Here is a 21470-nt window from a genome sequence, read left to right as displayed (position 1 = left end):
GAATGCTCCTTGGTGCCACTTGTTGCTGGGCTGCATGCTCATTAAAAATAATAAATAAATAAATAAATAAAATGTAGGGTTCAATGGCTTTTCGATATATTCACAGAGTTGTGCTACCACAAACAATTTTAGAACATTTTAATCATACCAGAAAGAGATCCCTTGCCCTTACCTGCCACCCCCTGGCTCTCCTCCTTCCCACCCCCCAGCCCTAGGCAACCACGAATCTATTTTTCAGTCATAGATTTGTGTGTTCTGGATATATCATAGAAATTGAACCATACAGTACGTGGTCTTTTGTGACTGGCTTCTTTCTCTTAGCCTAATGTTTTCAGCGTTCATCCATGGTGCAACTTGTAGCAGTAATTAATTTCTTTTTATTGCAGAGTAATATTCTGTTGTATGGATATACCACATTTTGTTTGTTCTTCAGTTGGACATTCGTTTTGTTTCCACTCTTTGGCTGTAATGAATAATGCTGCTATGTCATCAGTGTTTTGTCACTTTTTTCCCTCTAATATATGCAAGGTACTGCTTTTGAAATTCGAAACAAAAGACTAAGATTTGGGGGGAAAAAAGATGTGGGTAACAAAAGCACCCTGATAAGAAGTGACTAAGGAATGTGATGAGTGTGTTTTTTCCTATCACGTTAGCATCCAACAGCCCACAGTAAATGGAAGGGAAATCACTGAGTGTGCTTGCATCCTACTGTAAGAGAGACAGAGGTGGGGAAAGAAAGAGGCCTTGAAACCCAGAAGACCAGACCAGGCCGAGGAGAATTAGGACAACGCAGGGGTTCCGACTGTGGGTCTTCGGACCAGCCAGATCTGCGTTTGAATCCCAGCTCTGCCGCTCATTGCCGTGTGACCTTGGGAGAGTCACTTAATATCTCTGAAACTTTACTGATAAACCCGAGAGAGTGATACTTCCCTCATTGGTTGTTATGATAAGTTATTTTGCCTCTTGCCTCTCCTAGGGAAGCCTTTGTAGGATCATTCTCCACCCACTGGGTGCTCCAAGCGCCTGGGGGAAGGTTTAAAACATACCCATGCTGGGGCTTTGCCAGCCTTGGAGAACAGTTAGCCTGGGGCATGGCCCAGGCCTGGTTATTTTTAAAAAGCTCCCCAGGAGAGTCTCTGTGCAGGGCACATTACACTAGACCCTGGATGGAGATGAGGTTAGAGGTATTTTGGTCAAAGTGCTTTATTTCACAAGTGGTCAACCGAAACCTGGAGAGCCCTTTGTGGTGCACTGGGGCCTAGGCCCCAGTCCCAAAGTGAGGGGCCAGCAGGAGGGGGAGGGAGAAGGGCCCTCCCTGGCCTTGGGGAACTCACCAGAAAGGAAAAGTGGGCAGTATCTGTGGTGTGGAAGGGAGGCTTTTCTTTCTAATCAATAAGCAAACAGTTCCTGGAGTTGCCCAACCTGGTCACAGGAATGTTTGCTGGGTTGCAGCCAGTGGGAATGATCAATTATCACCTTTATTCAGGTGGGTGGGGTGTTTGTGTATTTAACAGGCAGCGCAGGGATAATGAAACTCTTCCAATTTAGTGTGTAAGCCAGAGGGCTTCTTGTTCTTTTTGATGAAACCAAACCATCTTCGCTCCCTGTGACGGTGAAGAGGTCCCTGTCCACCTCTGCAGCAGGCAGGTGGTGGTATTCACTTGCTTCCCCTGCCTCCCTTTTTTAAGAGAAGGGAGATGAGGCTCCTCGGCAGTTAGCCTCCACCCTGGAAAACTGAAGCCAAGCCTTTGGCCTCGGACTTGAGCAGAGAAGCCGCCCCTTCTTCTCTGGTAGAGCCCCACCGAGGCAGGAATATCGAGATTAAACAGAGTGAGGTTTCATCAGTGCGCTCATTTCTGAACCATCCAGGAGAGGCCTGGAGAGGCAAAGGATTTAAAACTGAACTCTTTTCTGGCCTTGATCTCAAGGAGGGGAAGGGGACTGGGGAGACCCTCTGGCCCTTCTAGACTGGAAGGACAGGAGCCAGCACCACTCCCAGGCCTGAGTGGGACCCACATGCTGGTGTTACTCTCATTCCACTAGAATGTGAGCCCCAGGAGTGCAGGGATCACTACCTGTTGTGTTCACGCCTGGGTCTTCAGCACCAGAATGGGGCCCAGCACGAGAGGGTGTGCAGTGCCGAGCAGGCCACGGCACCCTGCTCCTTGCCGCCCCACGCTGCCATGTGGCTCAGTCCCTTGCTCTGGCACGCAGCCAGAAGCTGGGACCATCTCTTCAAATGCCTCTTTTTGAGGCCTTCCCTGAATGCCCTTTATTAAATTGCCCCCTCCAGCCCTGCTGCTGCACAGAGCCTTGGAACCCCCTTACCTGCTTATTTTTCTCTGTTACCACTTTTCATTACTGACACTTAATAATTTTTTTTTTTTTTTTTGGCTGTGCCACAGGGCATGTGGGATCTTGATTCCCCAACCAGGGTTTGAACCCGCACCCCTTGCACTGGAAGTGTGGAGTCTTAACCACTGGACCACCAGGGAAGTCCCTGAGACTTAATAATTTATTTGTTAATTATCTCTTCCCCATTGGAATGTAAGCCCCACGAGGGCAGAACTGTGCTTTGTTCACTGCTGTATTTCCCAGGCCTTAGAATGTTGCTTGGCAATGAGTAAGGTCTCTGTAAATATTTGTTGAAGAAAGAATCCTCGAATCAGTCCCTTGAGGGAAATGAGGATGTCTCCTTTTACAGAATGGAGAAAATGATGCTCAAGGGAAGTCAAAGTAACTTGCCTACAGTGGCACCTAAGAAGCGAAGCTGGGATGTGACCTTAACTCGGTATGATCCCGTTCACACAGATGTAAAACCATAAAAGTATTTGCACTGGCTTTTAACCAACTGTGGAAGTGCCATTTATGACATTTTTCACGGGGCTGATTACTATCAACATCCATGGTGTTTGCTGTCTGAGAACTAAAACAGTGCTAGCCCAAGCAGAAACACGATCTGGGAGCAAACACGTGCTGCCGGAGTGACCCAGGCAGCATGAGTAACCTTAAGACAAAGGGGGAAGAATCCAGGGTGACGGATCACCCCTTCATCCTGCGGGCTCCCCTTTGCAGGGGCCTGGGCTAATTTGTCCTTCATCTGCAACCTCACTGTTTCCTCTGCGCACTGATGCCCCCCTTTCCACCCCAGTGTTTTTTGTTTGTTTGTTTTGTTTTTTGCGGTACGCTGGCCTCTCACTGTTGTGGCCTCTCCCGTTGCGGAGCACAGGCTCCGGACGCGCAGGCTCAGCGGCCATGGCTCACGGGCCCAGCCGCTCCGCGGCATGTGGGATCCTCCCGGACCGGGGCGCAAACCCGCGTCCCCTGCATCGGCAGGCAGGCTCCCAACCACTGCGCCACCAGGGAAGCCCCACCCCAGTGTTTTTAAATTTAGTTATTTTTATTTATGTATTATTTTTGGCTGCGTTGGGTCTTCGTTGCTGCGCGCGGGCTTTCTCTAGTTGTGGTGAGCGGGGGCTACCCTTCGTTGCAGTGTGTGGGCTTCCTCATTGTGGTGGCTTCTCTTGTTGTGGAGCACGAGCTCTAGGCACGCAGGCTTCAGTTGTTGTGGCATGTGGGCTCAGTAGTTGTGGCACGCAGGCTCTAGAACGCAGACTCAGTAGTGTGGCGCACAGGCTTAGCTGCTCCGTGGCATGTGGGATCTTCCCGGAACAGGGCTCGAACCCGTGTCCCCTGCATTGGCAGGCAGATTCTTGACCACTGCGCCCCCAGAGAAGCCCCACCCCAGTCTGTTTTGATGGAAACAGAAGTGGGGGAGACTTTGGTCCTTGCATCCCACCCAGGCAGCGCCCGTTGTTGACATCTGTTTTTAGGGTGTGAGTTAAATGAAGATGGAGCCCACTTATAATTTGTTCTGGGCAAGGACATGCTGGGAGGCTGGGAGAAAGAACTCAATAAGCTTCATGAAAGTAAACTTCTCATCCCTGGGATCCCATGGGAGCTGCCGGTCTACAAGGGCAATTTGATGGGGTGTGGGGGCCCCAGCTGAGGACGCCCTGGGAGCACAGTACACGGGCTCTGTAGACACACCTGCAAGTTGTGCTTGCACAATGTGATATTCTGAGCTGCTCAACTTCCCCAGAAAAGTGTCTGGGAGTTAAGTTGGCTGATCAGAGGAACTCTGATTTATTTCAGCTTATGTAACATGGTGGCCTAAGGGGGAACATTCTTGAATCTAAAGTTTAAAACTTCCTCCTTTGCTTGGCTGTCTGACTGTCCTTACGTTTTTCTGAGGCCCTGGAACTGGATTTCCAAGGTGCCGCATTCATTCAAAGAGAGAGGGAGGGAGGGAGGGAGTGTGTGTCAGGGGAAGATGGGGTCAGGGAAACTTGGCTATTTTTATTCTGGTTACTCTCCACCTGTCCCATTCTGTTGTGTGAACTAACTTCCCTGTGGCCACTCAGCTAGCAACTAGTCTCGCAAATGGTTTATCAAACCAAGAGACAAGCTGCCTGGTGGTTAAGTCCTGATGGGGCATCAGACCACAGGCTCCGCCACTTCATAGCTGTGTGGCTTGGCCAAGTCTCTTCACTGAGGCTTCTGAGACTGCTTCCTCGTTTAGAAGCTAGGGCTGCTGGAGTCTATCCCCCAGGGCCGCCGCTATGTCTAGTCAGGCTGTCAGGTTGTGTTACTGTCCATAATTCAAAGTAGCAAATGAGCACACATAACTGGAGATTATCGGGGCTAAGAAGATAGTCTACCTAGTGCAACTTGAATCTCTTCAACATCCCCCGAGTGTGGACAAACTGGAGGCCTCATCATCCTTTCCCTCCCATTTTTTAAACATAAAATTATTTTTCTGCCGAGCGTGGGTACCCATTAAACTTGGAATGGTTAGTAAATTTGTGGACACCCACCAAAGGAAGACATTCTAAAATCGCCCAGTGCCATCAAAGAAAATGGAACCTAGAAAGAAAATTTCTAGGAGGTGGTACCCGTGGAGAATTGTGGCTTTGTGGCTGGAGTTACAAACACTGCTGCTTACTGGCGAGAAGGGACTCCTGCCCAACTAGATGACACACGTCTGTCTCCTCAGGATGCCTTTCATCCATCAACTTAGACTTCTTGTCCTTTATCTTGAGTATTTAAGTTAGAAACCAAAGCCCTTGATTTGGGGTTACACAATGGCAGTGTGGCCCCAGGACCTCCATGAGCCTCAGAAGGCTCTCCGATCTTGCCCTCGAGGTTGTGTGTATAATTTTCTCTTCCAACGCCGAGGTCCAGTGGTCCTTGAACCAAAGGTAAATGTAGTGTTCTTTGGTGTTAGCTATGGGAAATGCCTTCTGAGGAGTGGGAGACAAGCCATAAGGTACCCCTCTGTGTGTGGTGTGGGGAAAACACTACTTTCAAGTAGTTGCTTCTAAGAGACTGTGTTATCCCACTCGTTACCAGATAACTCAACTATGGTTAGCTGGCTTTGATAGCAGGCCCCGTCCTTCTATCTCCCTGAAATATATGGAGGCTTAGGAGACTGTCTTGTTCCTACCCACTCGCATTCCAGCTGGGTGGGGGTGGGAGAAGAAACGGGATCCTTCAAGCAGGACTGTTCGTGGCACAATGGCAATTCCAAGCAAAGAATGTTGCTGAGCGCTCAGAGCCTGCCCCAGGACCAAAGAGCTTTTCGTGGACTTGGGGTTAATTTTTCTTCGAACTTCAGTCATCTCTTGCAGAGTGCAGAGGTAGTAGATTAAAGCTACCTACTTCTGCCAGAATTCGCAAGAAAATGGGGCACTTGTAGGATGAATAACAACAGAAGAGTCACAGTGCGTTAAAGATACTTTTTAAGTCGCTTAACTTTTGTCGTTTTAAAAAGTTATTTACTGTAATTGTAACACACCATATAATACAAAAACATTTAAGGAAAGCACGTTTTAAAAAACTGCCTCCAATCGTACTTTTTTCAATCTTCCCTCCACCTCCACTCAAATTACTGCTAACCTCCTGCTGTGTAGACTTCCTGCTGTTCTAGAATGTCTTTTTTCATTTCTGTTTCTCCATAATAAGTATTCCATCCCCATTTTGCATATGGGAACAGTGGTGAAGAGCACTCACTCTGGGATCCGACAGCCCGGCCCCTCCTCCCACCAGCCTTTAATTCAGGGCAAAGAAAATAGGGATGGTGATGCCTATACCGAAGGGTGACTGCGGGCGGGCGATTCAATCTGAAAACTGTATTTAAAAAGCATAGGGCAAGGGTCTGGCTTGTAGAGACAGGCACGAGGAAGAATGGTTAGGCCCGTGAACTCTTAGACTGCCTGGGTCCCAATCCTCGTTCTGCCACTTAACTAGCTGCCTCAGTCTCTGCATCTCTAAAAAGGGGATGCTGCTGGTAGCAACCTCGAAGTGTTCTGGGATTACACGAGTTAATATTTGTAAAGTGCTTAGAAGAGAGCCTGGCACATAGTGTTGGCACTTGTTTAAATATTAAGAAAATAGTGAATAAAAGGTAGTTGAAGCTGTTAGTTTGAATGTGTAGTTTTTGATGGTGATAATGATGATATGGTGTTGAAAAGATCTTCCCGTTTAGAGATGGCCATTGGGTTCTTGGCTCACGTCACTGGGATTAGGTTTCTAAACCAAGTGACCAAATAACAAGTTTAGGAAAGGACAAGCTGACTTAAAGAATACTTCATCCTTTGCTAGCTTTATTTTTGTTGAACTTTTTATTGTAGAAATGTTCAAATATACGTAATTCCCATGTACTGATCCTCTGGTTTCTACAGTTCGCCATTCTTGTTTCCTCCTACATGCTGGCATTAGTGTTCGCTGTACCCTGAGATGCTGCCTAGCCCTTGCCAGGGTTGGAAGCAAGCTTCCCAGAGCCTTCCCGGAGCTGGAGATCCCCTTGGTCTTTCCTATAATTTCTAGTTTGTCAGCCCAGAGGCTCAGGTTGCACAGAAAGATAATGAGCACCTGGAAATTCAGGTTGAGCCTGCCTGTCATGGGCACACTACTTCTGTCACTTCTCAAAGGCGGAGCTTAACCACCATTCAGACGAGATGCCCCAGAGCAGGTTAAGAGCCTTGCATTAAGTTATTTGCAAAACCATTTTCATTTTTTCAGGCCACCACCCTTGGCAAGTCCAATCATGCTTGTCCCGACTGCCCAGATTTGGGCTGGCTGGGAAAAGGAATTCAGTGTGAAAAATGAGGGCAGCTCTTGTTACCTGCTAATATGACAAGCCCCCAACACAGTCCGGTGCCCCCATTACTTCTGCTGGGGTGGGGTTGGGGGAAGGTTATTGGAAAAACATTTTGTTTTGCTAGTTTGAAAAGAAATTCCTATTTTAGACTTAAAGGGTAGTATCTGCCCATCCTTTAAGGATTTTGTGTTTCTTCTTGCTTCTGTTGTCATTTTTTGGTTTATCTGTTCATTTAGCAAATGCTTGTCCTCTAGCTTGTCTACTCAAATGCACAGAAATCATCCTCATCCCCTTCCACTTGCTTTGTTCTTTCAGTTTCTAAATGTGATCACATTCACTCTCTTGGTTAATCCTCACAAAACCCGGAAGAGGTGTGCTCACTCAGTGGTGGAATCCTTCAGGATCCAGTAGAGAAAACTGAGGCCCAGAGAGGTTAAGCATTTTGCTTAAGGCCACTCAGTAAGAACATGGCAAGGGAATTCCCTGGTGGTCCAGTGGTTAAGACTCTGCGTTCTCACTGCTGAGGGCCCGGGTTCAATCCCTGGTCGGGGAACTAAGATCCCACAAGCCTCAGTTTCTTCATCTTCAAACTGGGGATAATCATGGTACGTATCCCCTCCGGCCCCCAAACATGGTCTTACTTTCTCTGGCAAGGGTGGGGCTGTTGGTTTCAGAAAAGTTTGCAAGGGTGGCCCCTAGTGGAAGAAATGAAAACTGCAGTCTATACATCGTAACTGGCTTTAGGGCTTTCTGGCAGAGGCCTGATCCTTAACGCATTTTAAGGTGTCTAGCCGTGCAAAATTGGCACAAAAGTAGGAGTTTTTATAAAAGATCTCTTGGACAAAATCGAACGCCCACTGGAGGAATGAGGGGGCGATTATTTGAAAGGAGGAGAACAGGCCAACTTGAGAGTTTCCCAGAAAGGACCGTTTTATCGACTGTTCCTTCTGCCTGAAAGGCCCTTGAGCCAGGTTTCTGCAAGGCTGGCTCCTTAGGTCTCAACTAAGACGCCCCCAACTTCACAGAGGCCATCCCTCACCATCCAGTATAAGTTACACCCTCCTCACACCTTCCTCTTCCCCTGTCACTCTTGTATCACCTTCTTTAATTCCTTTATATCTAGCATTTGTCACTACCTGAGATTTGCTTTTGTTACATGTACACCTCTTCCACAACAGTGGAAGCTCAAGGGGAGCAGGTGCCTTGTCTGTTTGTTCACAGAATTTTTTTCATCCTTAGAGCCCAGCACAGTTTCTGACAAATAGTTTGATGGAAGCCTGTTGAACGAATGAGTCTTTTAGGACTCTGATGTTTAGTGCAGACACTTTTCACCACAGCTTCTCCAGCATTGGGTATTAATACTTTTAAAGTTTTAATACTTTAATAACTATAAAACTTTAAATAGTTTTGTCTCTAAGCCACTGATTCTAAGTTCCCCCACCCAAGTAGTTCTCTTCTGTCTTTTGCATTTGTCTTGCTGTGTTGTATGTTCAGGTAGAAGACTTTCCTATGAAATCTTCACTGTCTCCCCTAACTGACAGTGATGAGTTTCTCCACTGGGCCTCAGATTGCAAGCAGGCATTACCTCTCAATGCCTCGGAAAATAAGCATATAATCAGTACTTAATGAATATCACAATTATCTGTGTCTTTTGTGGAAAATTGAATTAATGATTAACCAAAGCTATGTTTGTTTTAAAATTTTTATTTAATAGTGTCTATTATGTGCCAGGCACTGTTCCATGTATCTTTTTTCTTTCTTTTTTTTGGCCACGTCACACGTGTGGAGTCCTAACCACTGGATTGCCGGGGAACCCCCATGTTCTATGTATCTTAAAACAAGCCTAGTAGGTAGTTGCTATCGATGACTTCATTCTACAGATGGGTAGACTGAGGCACAGAGAGATTCAATGACTTGCCCAAGGTCACAGAGCTAATAAGCAGAGCTGGGACTTGAGCCCCACCCTTGCCAGGGAAAATAAGACCATGTTTGGGGGCGGGAGGGTAAGCACCATAATTACCCTCATTTTGAAGATGAAGAAACTGAGGCTCAGAGAAGTTAAAAAATTTATTCTATCTCAGTTATTTTTCATATCGTCAAGAGCCATCTGAAGGAGAGGCCCTTTTGTGTTATTGAAAAGTAGAAGTTACTTTCTTTTTTTGTTTTTTTGGAAGGTGAAGTCTTTTTTTTCTTTAATAAATTTATTTATTAATTTTTGGCTGTGTTGGGTTTTCGTTTCTGTGCGCGGGCTTTCTCTAGTTGCGGCGAGCGGGGGCTACTCTTCATCGCGGTGCGCGGGCTTCTCATTGTAGTGGCTTCTCTTGTTGCGGAGCACAGGCTCTAGACGCGCAGGCTCAGTAGTTGTGCCTCACGGGCTTAGTTGCTCCGCGGCATGTGGGATCTTCCCAGACCAGGGCTCGAACCCGTGTTCCCTACATTGGCAGGCAGATTCTTAACCACTGCGCCACTAGGGAAGCCCAGAAGTTACTTTCTAGACAGCTTACTGTTTTCAGTCTCCAAGTAGATGAGAAAAGAATCAGACCACAATTAAGTCGCCCTGTAATTGTGAAGGACATAATGATGGCTTCCACTACTTTGATATCTTTGCTGTTCTGTCACCAGACTATGGTATGTTTTACTTGTGCCTGTTTTGTGTGAGTCAGGCTTTTGGTGGGTGAATGAAGTTCGATTCCTAGAGAAGGAATGCTCTTTAATCTCCTCAGTTTCCTAATCACTGTGATTTATGCCCTGCAGTGAGTTTTGAAGGATGCACCGGTCTACCAAAGACAGTCTATGTTTCTGATGACACCCGATTCAAAGTGGGCACAGATGGCGTGGTTACAGTCAAACGGCCTTTACACCTTCATCATCCAGAGATGAGTTTTCTTGTCCATGCCTGGGACTCCACCCACAGGAAGCTCTCCACCAAAGTGACCCTGAAGGCAGTAGCGCACCACCATCACCACCACCATCATCATGTACGTTGGAGTGTTTCTTAGAAGTTCACTATTATTTTAGTATGCTGCTTAATCCAGGTTTCTCTGCCTTGGCACTATTCACATTTGGGGCTGGATAATTTCTTGCTGTGGGTGTGTCGTGTGCACTATGTAATGTTTAGCAGCATCCCTGGTCTTAACCGCTAGATGCTTGCAGCACTCTGCCGGTTGTGACAACCAAAATTGTCTCCAGACACTGCCAATGCCCCCTGGGGGTGGGCGGAAGGGGTGCTAAATAGCCCCTAGTTGAGAACCATTGGTCTAACTGAACTAGTTTTTGCTGTGGATTTTTTTTGTTGTTGGATGGACGGCAAGATACACTACCTTATTTCTGCAGGTAGTGTAGAATAGGTGGTAAGGGCATGGATTCTGTCTGGTATTGGGTACCAGCCCTTCTATTTACTACCCGAGTAGACTTGGGGGAGTTATTTAATCTGTCTGTGCTTGAATTTCCTTGTAAGTAAAATGGGGATAATAATGACTGCATGAATTATTACACGTGATTGCTGGAACTATGGTAGGCGTATGATAAGTACTCAGTAATTGTTAACTGTTCTTCTCATTCCCTTCCCAGAGGAACAATGAACACGAGTTCAGTTCTCTGGTCATTTTGCTCTTCGTGTCTCTAGTGGAGAGGGCCTTGGCAAAGAAGGGGAAGAATCAGCGGAAGCTTTTGCCTGATTGGACTATAATCTCCACAAGATCCTTCCCCATTGTATCTGCAGTGCCTGGCCTTTGGGCCTGGCACATACCAGGAGCCCAGTAAATATTGAGTGGACAGATGGGTGCATTGGCCACAAATGAAAGGATACATGTCTGCCCAGGTTCTTGGCGAGAATGTTTTGGGAAATTGTTAACCAAAGCCAAATGCCTTTGCCAGTTTCTAAACTGCTCCCATGGTGCTGCCTCCTGAAACGTCTCTCTGGAGGGCCATTCTAGTTGTATCCCGCTATCGCGTTGGGCGCGTGGAAATACTGTAACTGCCAAGGCCTTTCAGGCTGGCTCTTGTTTTTCTCCCTGAAGACTATTGAGATTCTGGGAATTTAATAGTCCTGATAGATCTGATTTTTCTCCCTGGTGTAATTGGCCAGACCAGAAAAGTGGGGAACGAAATTAACATAGCTTCCTGACTTAAGTCTCCCATTAATTCCATCATTCATGTAAGTCCAGCCTGGTAAGTTCTTGCTGGGCAGCTGTGTATGGAAACCTCTTATGATGCACAGATGTAAACAAAGTTGGTTTCTCAACTTTTCCTCTTCACCTTTGCCATCTGCCTTCATGATTATGTTCAAATACGTATTATAGAAAAGCACAAATTAAAGTGGTTTATGTAAAATAGAGTATTTCTCTTTCAAGTTAAGGCAACTGAGTGGTAAGTTGTGGCCAGTATGGAGACTCTTGTAGTTATCAGGAGGCTAGGTTCTTTCTTTCCTTTCTGTTCTATCATCCTCAGCATATGGCTCCCATCCTCAACGATACCTCATGATCCAAGATGGCTGCTGGATCGCCATTTATCATACCTTTCCTCTGGATGGTAGGAAGTTGGAAGGGAGGAAGCCCAAAAATGTATCACTTAGTTGTCCACCTTTTAGAGAAGGCTTTGTGGGATTTTGAAGCAATGTTTCTGCTTACATCTCATTAGTTGGAACTTGGCTTCATGGTCACACCTAGCTACAAGTGTAGTATAGGAAATGTAGTTTTACTTAGGTACATTGTTGGACACAAAATTTATATATATATAGGGAGAGAGACAGAGAGGGAGAGAAAGAGATTTTTGTTTTTAAATCAGAAAGAATGGATATTGAGCGGTAGGTGGCAACTCTACCACAGCTGGTTTGAGGTTGACTTTGGTTTGCCCCTAGTTCAAGGGACCCTTGTGGTGCCAGGTGGCCCTACACTGGAAGGGGTGATAATCTTACCTCTCTTTTACTTGATATAAGAATAGATCCTATATATATCAAAACATCACATCGTACACCTTAAATACAAACAATTTTTATTTTGTCAGTTATACCTCAAGAAAGCTGGAGAAAAAATATAAATAGATCTAACTTTCCAGTTTTGTCTCTTTGGTTGGATGGGTTTTCTTGGTCTGGTATCCTTGTTTTCTGAGGGATGGATCCCATGTTCAGTATGTTCCTTTCAATTTCACACATGAAGGGAATTCCCTGGTGGCCTAGTGGTTAGGATTCTGGGCTTTCACTGCCGTGGTCCTGAGTTCAATCCCTGGTCAGGGAACTGAGATCCCACAAGCCATACGGCACTGCCAAATAAATAAATAGATAGATAAATAAATAAATATCTTTATTTAAAAATAATAATAATTTCACACATGAAGATGTTAATGTTATGTTTTGCCAGCACAATGTTCATCATTATTTATTATCATTCTCTGAAAATATTCCATAGTCCTGATGTCAGCAAGGTGTGCTTTTTGCCTTCCTCTTCAATATGGCAAATGAATTTGCATTCATTCATCAAGGCCTGTTTTTTTTACCATGGCTGTGCAAGATGGTCATTTTTAGGCTTAAGATACCGTGTTGAGAATCAGTTTAGTATTTATATTTATTAGTATTTATTGTGCTCGGGTCAAATCCCAAATTCCACTTCATTAAAACCATAACTCTGTTTTCCAGCCAATCCAACCATCATCTTCATCATTAGCATTTATTGAGCACTTACTATGTTTCAGGCACTATTCTAAGTGCTTTACTGCAATACTAGTATCACATTTTATCCTTCCAAGGACCCTATGAGGCAGATACTAATATAATCCTCATTTTAGACGTGAGGAAAGTGTGGGACAGAGAAGTTAAATAATCAGCCCAGCAAGGTGAGGTGTCACAGTGAGGATACAAAGCCAGGCAGCCTGGCTCCAGAGCCTGCCCTTGGCCAGGGCAGGACTGCTTCTCTAGGAGGTTAATGCAGAGGGTGTGTGTTAAGGGGTGTGTGAGTGACTGGTACACAGGAAGGCAGGATTAGGAAGGCTTTTGTGATGATATCTGGTCATGTTTCATGTCTGTCTTGTGCATTTTGAGTCACATTTTAAAAGCCAGGAAGCAGGGCTTGACTCTCACTTGACAGACAGGGATGGGTGACTCTGTGGAGGATGGAAGATGGAATTGTCCTGGAACCTTTACTGTGTTACTACTAATCACTTCAGAACACTTAAGCAATTTGGAAGATCTTTCCTTCCATCTTCGGCTATCTTATTTCCCTGTGTGTGCATTAAGTTATCGCACATGAAAACTGTTCAATACAAGTCTCAAAGGGCACTTTTGGTTCCGATCCAAACAACTTCTGTTAGAACAAATGGAAACCATACGGATATACTAACACAGTGGGATTAAGGGATTAGTACTGATCACAAAGTAGTAAGTTCCCAAAACTTACTCACTTAGGCTAACTCTACTTTGGAGACCTATATCACTAGGAAAAATATAAAAGAAAAGAATATTAAAAACACCTGAATATCTAATTGTTGAATAAGCTCTGATAGTAAATCATTGGAGCATAATGTCCTGTTAAGAATGACAGGCGTGGGACTTCCCTGGTGACACAGTGGATACTCCACGCTCCCAATGCAGGGGGCCTGTGTTCGATTCCTGGTCAGGGAACTAGATCCCACATGCATGCCGCAACTAAGAATTCACATGCCACAACTAAGGAGCTGGTGAGCCTCAGCTAAGGAGCTGACAAGCCGCAACTAAGGAGCCCGTGAGCCGCAACTAAGGAGCCCACCTGCAGTGACTAAGACCTGGTGCAACTAACTAAATAAAATAAATAAATACATAAATAAAATAAATATTAAAAAAAATGACAGGTGTGAGATATAGGCTTGAAATAACTCTTAAATAATGTCAAACCCTCAAACCTATCATCGTGTGTGCATAATGATTACCGAACTCTGGACGCTAAGAAGGATCAAAAGAGGAAACCGTCTTTCTGATATGGTAAAGAGGTCTGTTGGGTTTTGTTTTGGCTGTTTTATGTTGTTGTTAAATGAAAACCATGCCCTGCCCTCAGAAGGCTGGAGACGCTGACTGCCTAGGTTGTTCAGCCCGTATCATCTTTCCTAAATTATCTCATTTTGTTCCTCATCTTCTTTGCTTTTAGGACTCTCCCTCTGGAACCCAGACAGAAGTGCTCACATTTCCCAGCTCCCACCATGGTCTCAGGAGACAGAAGAGAGACTGGGTTATTCCTCCTATCAGCTGCCCAGAAAATGAGAAAGGCCCATTTCCTAAGGCTCTGGTTCAGGTACAGAAGGAAGTTCTCTATTTCTCTGGGAGGAATTTGGCAGAGAAGGACCAAGGAGAGAAAGGGAAAAGAGCCGATGTCAGAATCCTTCCTTTTGCTAATTCATTTCTTTCTGTTTTGTCTTCAGATCAAATCTAACAGGGAAAAAGAAACCAAAGTTTTCTACAGCATCACTGGCCAAGGAGCCGACACACCCCCTCTTCATGTGTTTATTATTGAAAGAGAAACAGGATGGCTAAAGGTGACGGAGCCTCTGGATAGAGAAGATATTGCCAAGTACATTGTGAGTGTCTCTTAGAAGCACTTAATGATGGGGTTACATCCTTTCAAAATTTTTTTGGTCAACTCATGCTGATCATAGATCAGATGTTCTGGACATTTGAAGAGCTTAATTTGATACCTTTAGACCTGTTGATAAGCAGAAATGACAGGAGAACCTGCAAAAATTGGGGGCTGTTCATGTTTTCCTTGTTAGGAATAAAGTGGGGAGAGTCCTGAGGCATCAGACATGATCTTAGACCCAAGATGTCAACCTGTTCTTGGGACTCAAAGTCCCTGACAAATAGGCAGAGGCTGGTGTTGATGTTGGGGAACAAAAACTATTTCTGGGCCTTGAGAGCAGTGTGAGCTTAGGGAAGCTGGGAGGTAATGCGTTGATGCCAAACGCAGGGAAGTCTGCAGGGGGAACGCTAGACTCGAGCAGCCAGAGCAAATTCGACCCTGCTTGGAACCAGTCAGAGTGTTTTAGGCTTTCACCTTTATCTCCTAGGCCCGGCCCCCAGCCCTTATGTGGGAAATGGGGCTCTGAGCTGGTGGATGTGTTCTCCAGCCCATGGTTTCACAGGTCATGGTCTTAACCAGTGTCATGACCTCACTGAAGCAGCAGCACGTGTGTGGGGGAAGTTCTGTGCTTGGGGCGGGGGGCGGGGTCCATGCATACTTGAGTGGGAGGGAGTGGGGGCCAGGTGGAGCCCACTCTGCTCTGGTTGGACCACTTCTCCCAAGTAACCCTCACCTGGCTCTTGCAGCTCTTCTCTCATGCTGTGTCTTCAAACGGGCAAGCAATCGAGGAGCCGATGGAGATTGTGATCACCGTGACCGATCAGAATGACAACAAGCCTGAGTTCACCCAGGAGGTCTTCAAGGGGTCTGTCATGGAGGGCGCTCTTCCAGGTACGTCCAGCAGCGAGGAGATCAACACCCATCAAGACACTTAGATTCTTTGCACCCCCTATTGTTGGGGCTGGCGTTTGGGGTCAGACCCTTCATATGCACAGAACTTCTTTGGAAGACACTGTTTGTGTGTAAAACATCCTACCTATAGAAATATGTATAAAATGTTTAAGCCCAGTTTAAGAAAGGAGCAGTTTAAGAACAACCTTCCCTGATTAAGTAACAGATCCTTGTTAGTAGTTTACAGACCCTGTACAGTCCTTCCTGATCACATTTTTTCCCTCCTCCATAAAGACAGCCACCACCCTGGCTTTTGTGATAATCATTCCCTTGCTTTCATTTATCTTTTACCACGTGTGTACTTACAGTTTTGCCTACTTTTCTACTTGGTGACAAACTGTTTTCCAAGGTGGCTGAACCAATTTATACTCCCACCAGCAATATATATCATGGAATTGTTTGACTTCTTTTTGGCCAATCTGTTGAGTGTGTAGTTATATCTCAACATAACTTAAAATGGAATTTCTCTGATTATTAATGGACTAAATAAGCATCTTATCATATGCTTGCTGACCAGCTGGGTTTCTTTACAACTTGTCTGTTCAAGTCTTTTGCCCCTTTTTTCTCTTGTGCTGTTTGTCCTTTGCCTATTGATTTTTCTTTTTTTTTTAAATGACAAATTTTATTCCAAAAGGGCTCCAGTAGTACCAGAGACATTGATGTAGAGTTTGAATAGTGTTTCAGGTAAAGTGAAAATGGATAAAAGCAATATTTCTAGTTAATATATTTTTAGGTAATGTGATTTTAAATGTTTCAGTTAAAATGTAATAAATATTAATGAACTTATTTGCAAAACAGAAACAGACCCACAGACAGAAAACAAACCTATGGTTACCAAAGGTGAGAGGAGAGGGGGATAAATGAGATAAACAACAAGGTCCTGCTATATAGCACAGGGTACTTTACTCAACATCTTGTAGTAAACTATAATGAAAAAGAAAAAATGTAATAAATATTAAAAATAGATGTTTTAGGGCTTCCCTGGTGGAGCAGTGGTTGGGAATTCGCCTGCCAGAGCAGGGGACTCGGGTTCAAGCCCTGGTCCGGGAAGATCCCACATGCCGCGAGCAACTAAGCCGGTGCTCTACAACTGCTGAGCCTGCGCTCTAGAGCCCGCGTGCCACAATTACTGAACCCGCAGGCCGCAATTACTGAGCCCACACGCCCGGAGGCTGTGCTCTGCAACAAGAGAAGCCATCACGAGATGCCTGTGTACCACAAGGAAGACTCTACAAAGCCAAAAATAAATAAATAAAAGAAAGAAATTTAAAAAAATAGATGTTTTAATATTTTATCTATTTTAACAGCTTTATACAGAATTATAGGGGAGTTGTTTTATTTGTTTGTTTGTTTGTTTTGTTCTTAAAGGAGAACCACTTTATTTTGAGTAGTAAATGAAACTCCATTTATAACATAATAAACAAACGTTCCATCAATTTCTTCACGGTTAGTCCAAAGAACAACTGCTTTAATTAGAATTTACATTTCACCTTAAGTATTCTAAAATCCATCCATGTCAACTTTGGAGTTTTAATCTTGCCTGATACTATGAAATAGGGCAAACCTTGATTGATGGTCAAATTCTTAATTTTTGCTGTTCAGCCACTTTTCTTGCTCTTGCTCTCTGATTCCGTACATTCCAGAGTGTTCAGTGGACTTGCAATAAACTTCCAAGATGAAGGGGAATTTCTTGCTCATTGTTTGCCTGAACTCTTGACTTGTATTCATCTTTCTGAACAAAATATATGCTCCAAAAATGCCCACAAGTTCAGCTACTAAAACTCCTTTAAAGATCTGCTTTGCCAGTGGATCCATAGTACGGGCTATCCTGAGGCGCGTACTTGTGGGGCTGCGCATGCCTGCCTATTGATTCTCTTTTTAAATTTATTTTTGGCCACGTTGGGTCTTTGTTGCTGCTCATGGGCTTTCTCTAGTTTTGGTGAGCAGAGGCTACTCTTCATTGCGGTGTGCAGACTTCCTATTGCGGTGCGCAGACTTCTCATTGCAGTGGCTTCTCTTGTTGCGGAGCAGAGGCTCTAGGTGCATGGGCTTCAGTAGTTGCGGTGTGTGTGCTCAGTTGTTGTGGCTCGCGAGGCTCTAGGTGCATGGGCTTCAGTAGTTGCGGTGTGTGTGCTCAGTTGTTGTGGATCGCGGGCTCTAGAGCGCAGGCTCAGTAGTTGTGGCACACGGGCTTAGTTGTTCTGCAGCATGTGGGATCTTCCCGGAGCAGGGATCGAACCTGTGTCTCCTGCGTTGGCAGGCGGATTCCCAACCACTGCACCACCAGGGAAGTCCCTGCCTATTGATTCTTGAAGAATTATTTAGGTATTCTGGGAACTAGTACTTTGTCTGTCACAAGTGTTGTAAATATTTCCTTCTACCTTGAAGGCAGCAATCTCAAATGACCATTCTCTCAGGTGGAGCTGTGGCTAAGAAGCCAATTACAGAAATTTCTGGTATTTTTCCTGTTTTATACACTATTCACTCAGTATAAGAGACATAGCAAAAATGTTTTAGCTTAAGGTTATTTATTCCCCATACTCCTCACCCACCCTCCCCACCCAAAATATCCTCTGGAAAAGCTGAGTTCTGGGAACACCACTTGCTCATTTGGTGGAATGCTTTCTTCCTCCCCCAGCGCTTTAGTTAGAATTTTGGAAATTAAAGTGTAGCTTGACTAAATCTTCTCCTTTGCTTCCAGGGACCTCTGTGATGGAGGTCTCGGCCACAGACGCAGACGATGATGTGAACACCTACAACGCTGCAATTGCTTACACCATCCTCAGCCAAGAGCCTATGCTGCCGCACAACAAAATGTTCACCATCAACAGGGACACGGGTGTCATCAGTGTGCTCACCACCGGGCTGGACCGGGAGGTCAGGGGTCAAGAGGATCCAGAGGGTATTGAGGGCAAATAGCTCGATCGTCTGGATGATGTAAAACTCTGCCGAGGCCAGTTGCTGCTTAGTATGGTGATGGTTCTGAGCTTTGTATCTAAACATTTGTCCAGAGGTTTGGGGCCAGGCAGGCAGGCAGGTTGGCATTTAAGCAGATGAGAAAATAATTTGTTTCTGTGTGATGGGCTGGGCTGTGCCTGATGTGGCTGTCAGTCCTGACTCAGGTGTGTTCGATCTCTACAGAGTTTTCCCACGTATACCCTGGTGGTTCAAGCTGCAGACCTGCAAGGTGAAGGCTTAAGCACGACCGCAACAGCTGTGATCACAGTCAACGACACCAACGATAACCCTCCCATCTTCAACCCAACTACGGTAATAACCCTGCAACTCCTTAGAGAGTCTCCAAAGGTCCTTGGTTGTTTCCCAGTATCTCATGGGTGAACCCTTTGGAAACGTTTTCCAGACTAGTAAACTTGAAGGTAAAAAGCAAGCAGGTCAGGATGTCAGTTGTCTCTGCCTTCCTCAGCCTGGGACCTATTGACACAGGTTTCTGAAGTTGCAAAAAACACCTATTTTTAGTGTTTGTTTTTTTTTAAGGAACTTCCATATAAAGATGTTAAAAAAAAATTAAAATAAGAAAAAAAAAAACACCTATTTACTGCATGTCCTCATCTTGGTAGCAGATCTTACCAGGTTTTAGTTATTCATTGAACAAATATTCTCTGGGTTTATACCAGGCACTGTCTTAGACACTGGGGATATTATCACAAACGAGGCAGACGACACTTCTATTCTTGTGGAGTTTATAGTCTAGCTAGGGTGATGTTATACAACTTATACTGATTATTGTGTATAATTATATTAAATGCAGTCAAGGAGAAGGTATTGAGAGCTGTGTGAAAGAACCTGAAACCTTATTGTGTTACCTAGAAATCAGACATTTGACTCTTGTGGTTTAAACAAACAGGGTTGACTTTTTCTCTTGTGTCACTAACGGCCCAGAGGTAGATAGTCCACTCAGTCAGTAGAAACCAAGCCTCCTTTATCTGCTTTCCCACCGTCCTTGGTACATGGATTCTATCCCCATTGTCACCTTGTGGCCCAAGATGACAGCTGGAGCTCCAGCCATATCTGTGCTTCGTTCAAGAAGGCGGCAAAGGCGAGGGGGCATAAAGTCTTGATGTCAAGTCAAGTTTTCTTATTTCTGTGAAGACCCATCCCACAAGTTTCATTTACCAGCAACTGCTGTCTGCAAGGAAGACTGGAAATACAGTATTTTCTCTGGGCACGTTGCTGCCGTCAGCCACGTAGTTAGTGAAGAAGAGGAGAGTGGATATTCAGTAGACGATTGGCGGTGTCTGCCGCTCTAACCTAGCCACCGTGAGTACAGGAGGCTTAGGAAAGGCAGATTGGGCTTCCCTGGTGGCGCAGTGGTTGAGAGTCCGCCTGCCGATGCAGGGGACGCGGGTTCGTGCCCCGGTCCGGGAAGATCCCACGTGCCGCGGAGCGGCTGGGCCCGTGGGCCATGGCCGCTGAGCCTGCGCGTCCGGAGCCTGTGCTCCGCAACGGGAGAGGCCACAACAGTGAGAGGCCCGCGTACCGCAAAAAAAAAAAAAAAAAAAAAAAAAAAAAAAAGAAAGGCAGATTAATGCCCCGCATCAAAAGGAAGCTTGATGAATAGCAAGAACTGAAAAACAGTCAGTGTAATGAACCAAATGAGACCAGGTCCTACAGGACCTTGTGGACTGAATTTAGAATTTCAGAATTTATCCTGAGTGCAGTGGGATGTTATCAAAGGGTTTTAAGTAGAAGACGGTAATGATCAGACATTTAGGAAAATTACTTGTACCACTGAGAGTGATGAGGAAGACGGGAATGGGGGATAAGCTACAGTGTCAGCAGTTGGGCCAGAGTACGCTGAGAGGCGCGGACAGCCAGGACCTTGGCTCCTTCAGGTACTCATAGGGCCCCTGAGTGCTGGCTGCTCCACCAACAGAAAATAAGGGCCATGCTGGTAGGGTGGGCACTTCTTTGGAGACTAATCAAAGCTTGGGCTCAAGAAAGGACTCCCTTAGCCCCCTGAACCCTGGCTCCACTTCTGAGTCTGAGTATGTCCTAAGTGACACATCCTTTTCTTTGCTCTGCAGTACGTGGGGTCGGTGCCTGAGAACGAGGCTAACGTCGTCATTACCAAACTCACAGTGACCGATGCCGACGTCCCCAATACCCCAGCGTGGGAGGCCGTTTACACAATATTAAACGATAACGAGAAGCAGTTTGTTGTCATCACAGACCCAGAAACCAATGAAGGCATTTTGAAGACGGCTAAGGTTTGTATCATTCCAGGCAAGATGCAGAAACTGACAACGCAGCCAGAGGCCCTTGTCCCCTGGTGTCTTCTCTGAAGTAGATTAGTGCGGCCTTGCTGGGGTGGGGGAGGGCAGCTCTCCCAGATTCTGGTGGGGTTTGCAGTGACTCTTCAGCCTCATGTGAGAAATCAGGAAGCTCCCACACCACACCCTAAAATTGAAGAGGAAGTACCATCTGTTTTATTTTTATTATTATTATTTTTTATAAATTTATTTAATTTATTTTTTTATTTTTGGCTGCATTGGGTCTTCGTTGCTGCGTGCGGGCTTTCTCTAGATGCGGCGGGCAGGGGCTACTCTTCGTTGCGGTGCGCGGGCTTCTCACTGCGGTGGCTTCTCTTGTTGCGGAGCACGGGCTCCAGGTGCGCACGCTTCAGTAGTTGTGGTGCACGGGCTTAGTTGCTCCGCGGCATGTGGGATCTTCCCGGGACAGGGCTCGAACCCATGTCCCAGGCATTTGCAGGCGGATTCTTAACCACTGCGCCACCAGGGATGTCTGTACCATCTGTTTTAATATGTTCTTTCTCTGAAACATTTGCCCCCCCCCCCCCC

General features: G+C 45.5%; 1 protein-coding gene across 2 annotated transcripts in view; it reads left to right on the top strand.

Moving 5' to 3' along the window:
- The window catches only part of CDH1 (cadherin 1), a 77970-nt gene that overhangs the window by 41313 nt on the left and 15187 nt on the right, over positions 1–21470 (top strand). Inside the window, exons 3-9 of one of the 2 annotated variants that reach the window (XM_007449939.1) lie at positions 9917–10140; positions 14275–14418; positions 14546–14701; positions 15447–15591; positions 18353–18528; positions 18793–18921; positions 20697–20879. In XM_007449939.1, the coding sequence (XP_007450001.1) occupies positions 9917–10140; positions 14275–14418; positions 14546–14701; positions 15447–15591; positions 18353–18528; positions 18793–18921; positions 20697–20879 (1157 nt within the window). The remainder of the gene's footprint in view (positions 1–9916; positions 10141–14274; positions 14419–14545; positions 14702–15446; positions 15592–18352; positions 18529–18792; positions 18922–20696; positions 20880–21470) is intronic. The other variant, XM_007449940.1, reaches the window with a different exon arrangement.

Source organism: Lipotes vexillifer, unplaced genomic scaffold (assembly GCF_000442215.2).
Source record: "Lipotes vexillifer unplaced genomic scaffold, Lipotes_vexillifer_v1.1 scaffold1235, whole genome shotgun sequence".
Classification (NCBI taxonomy): Eukaryota; Metazoa; Chordata; class Mammalia; order Artiodactyla; family Lipotidae; genus Lipotes; species Lipotes vexillifer.
Note: the sequence above shows the minus strand (reverse complement) of the source record. Positions and strands in the feature narration are given on the sequence as shown.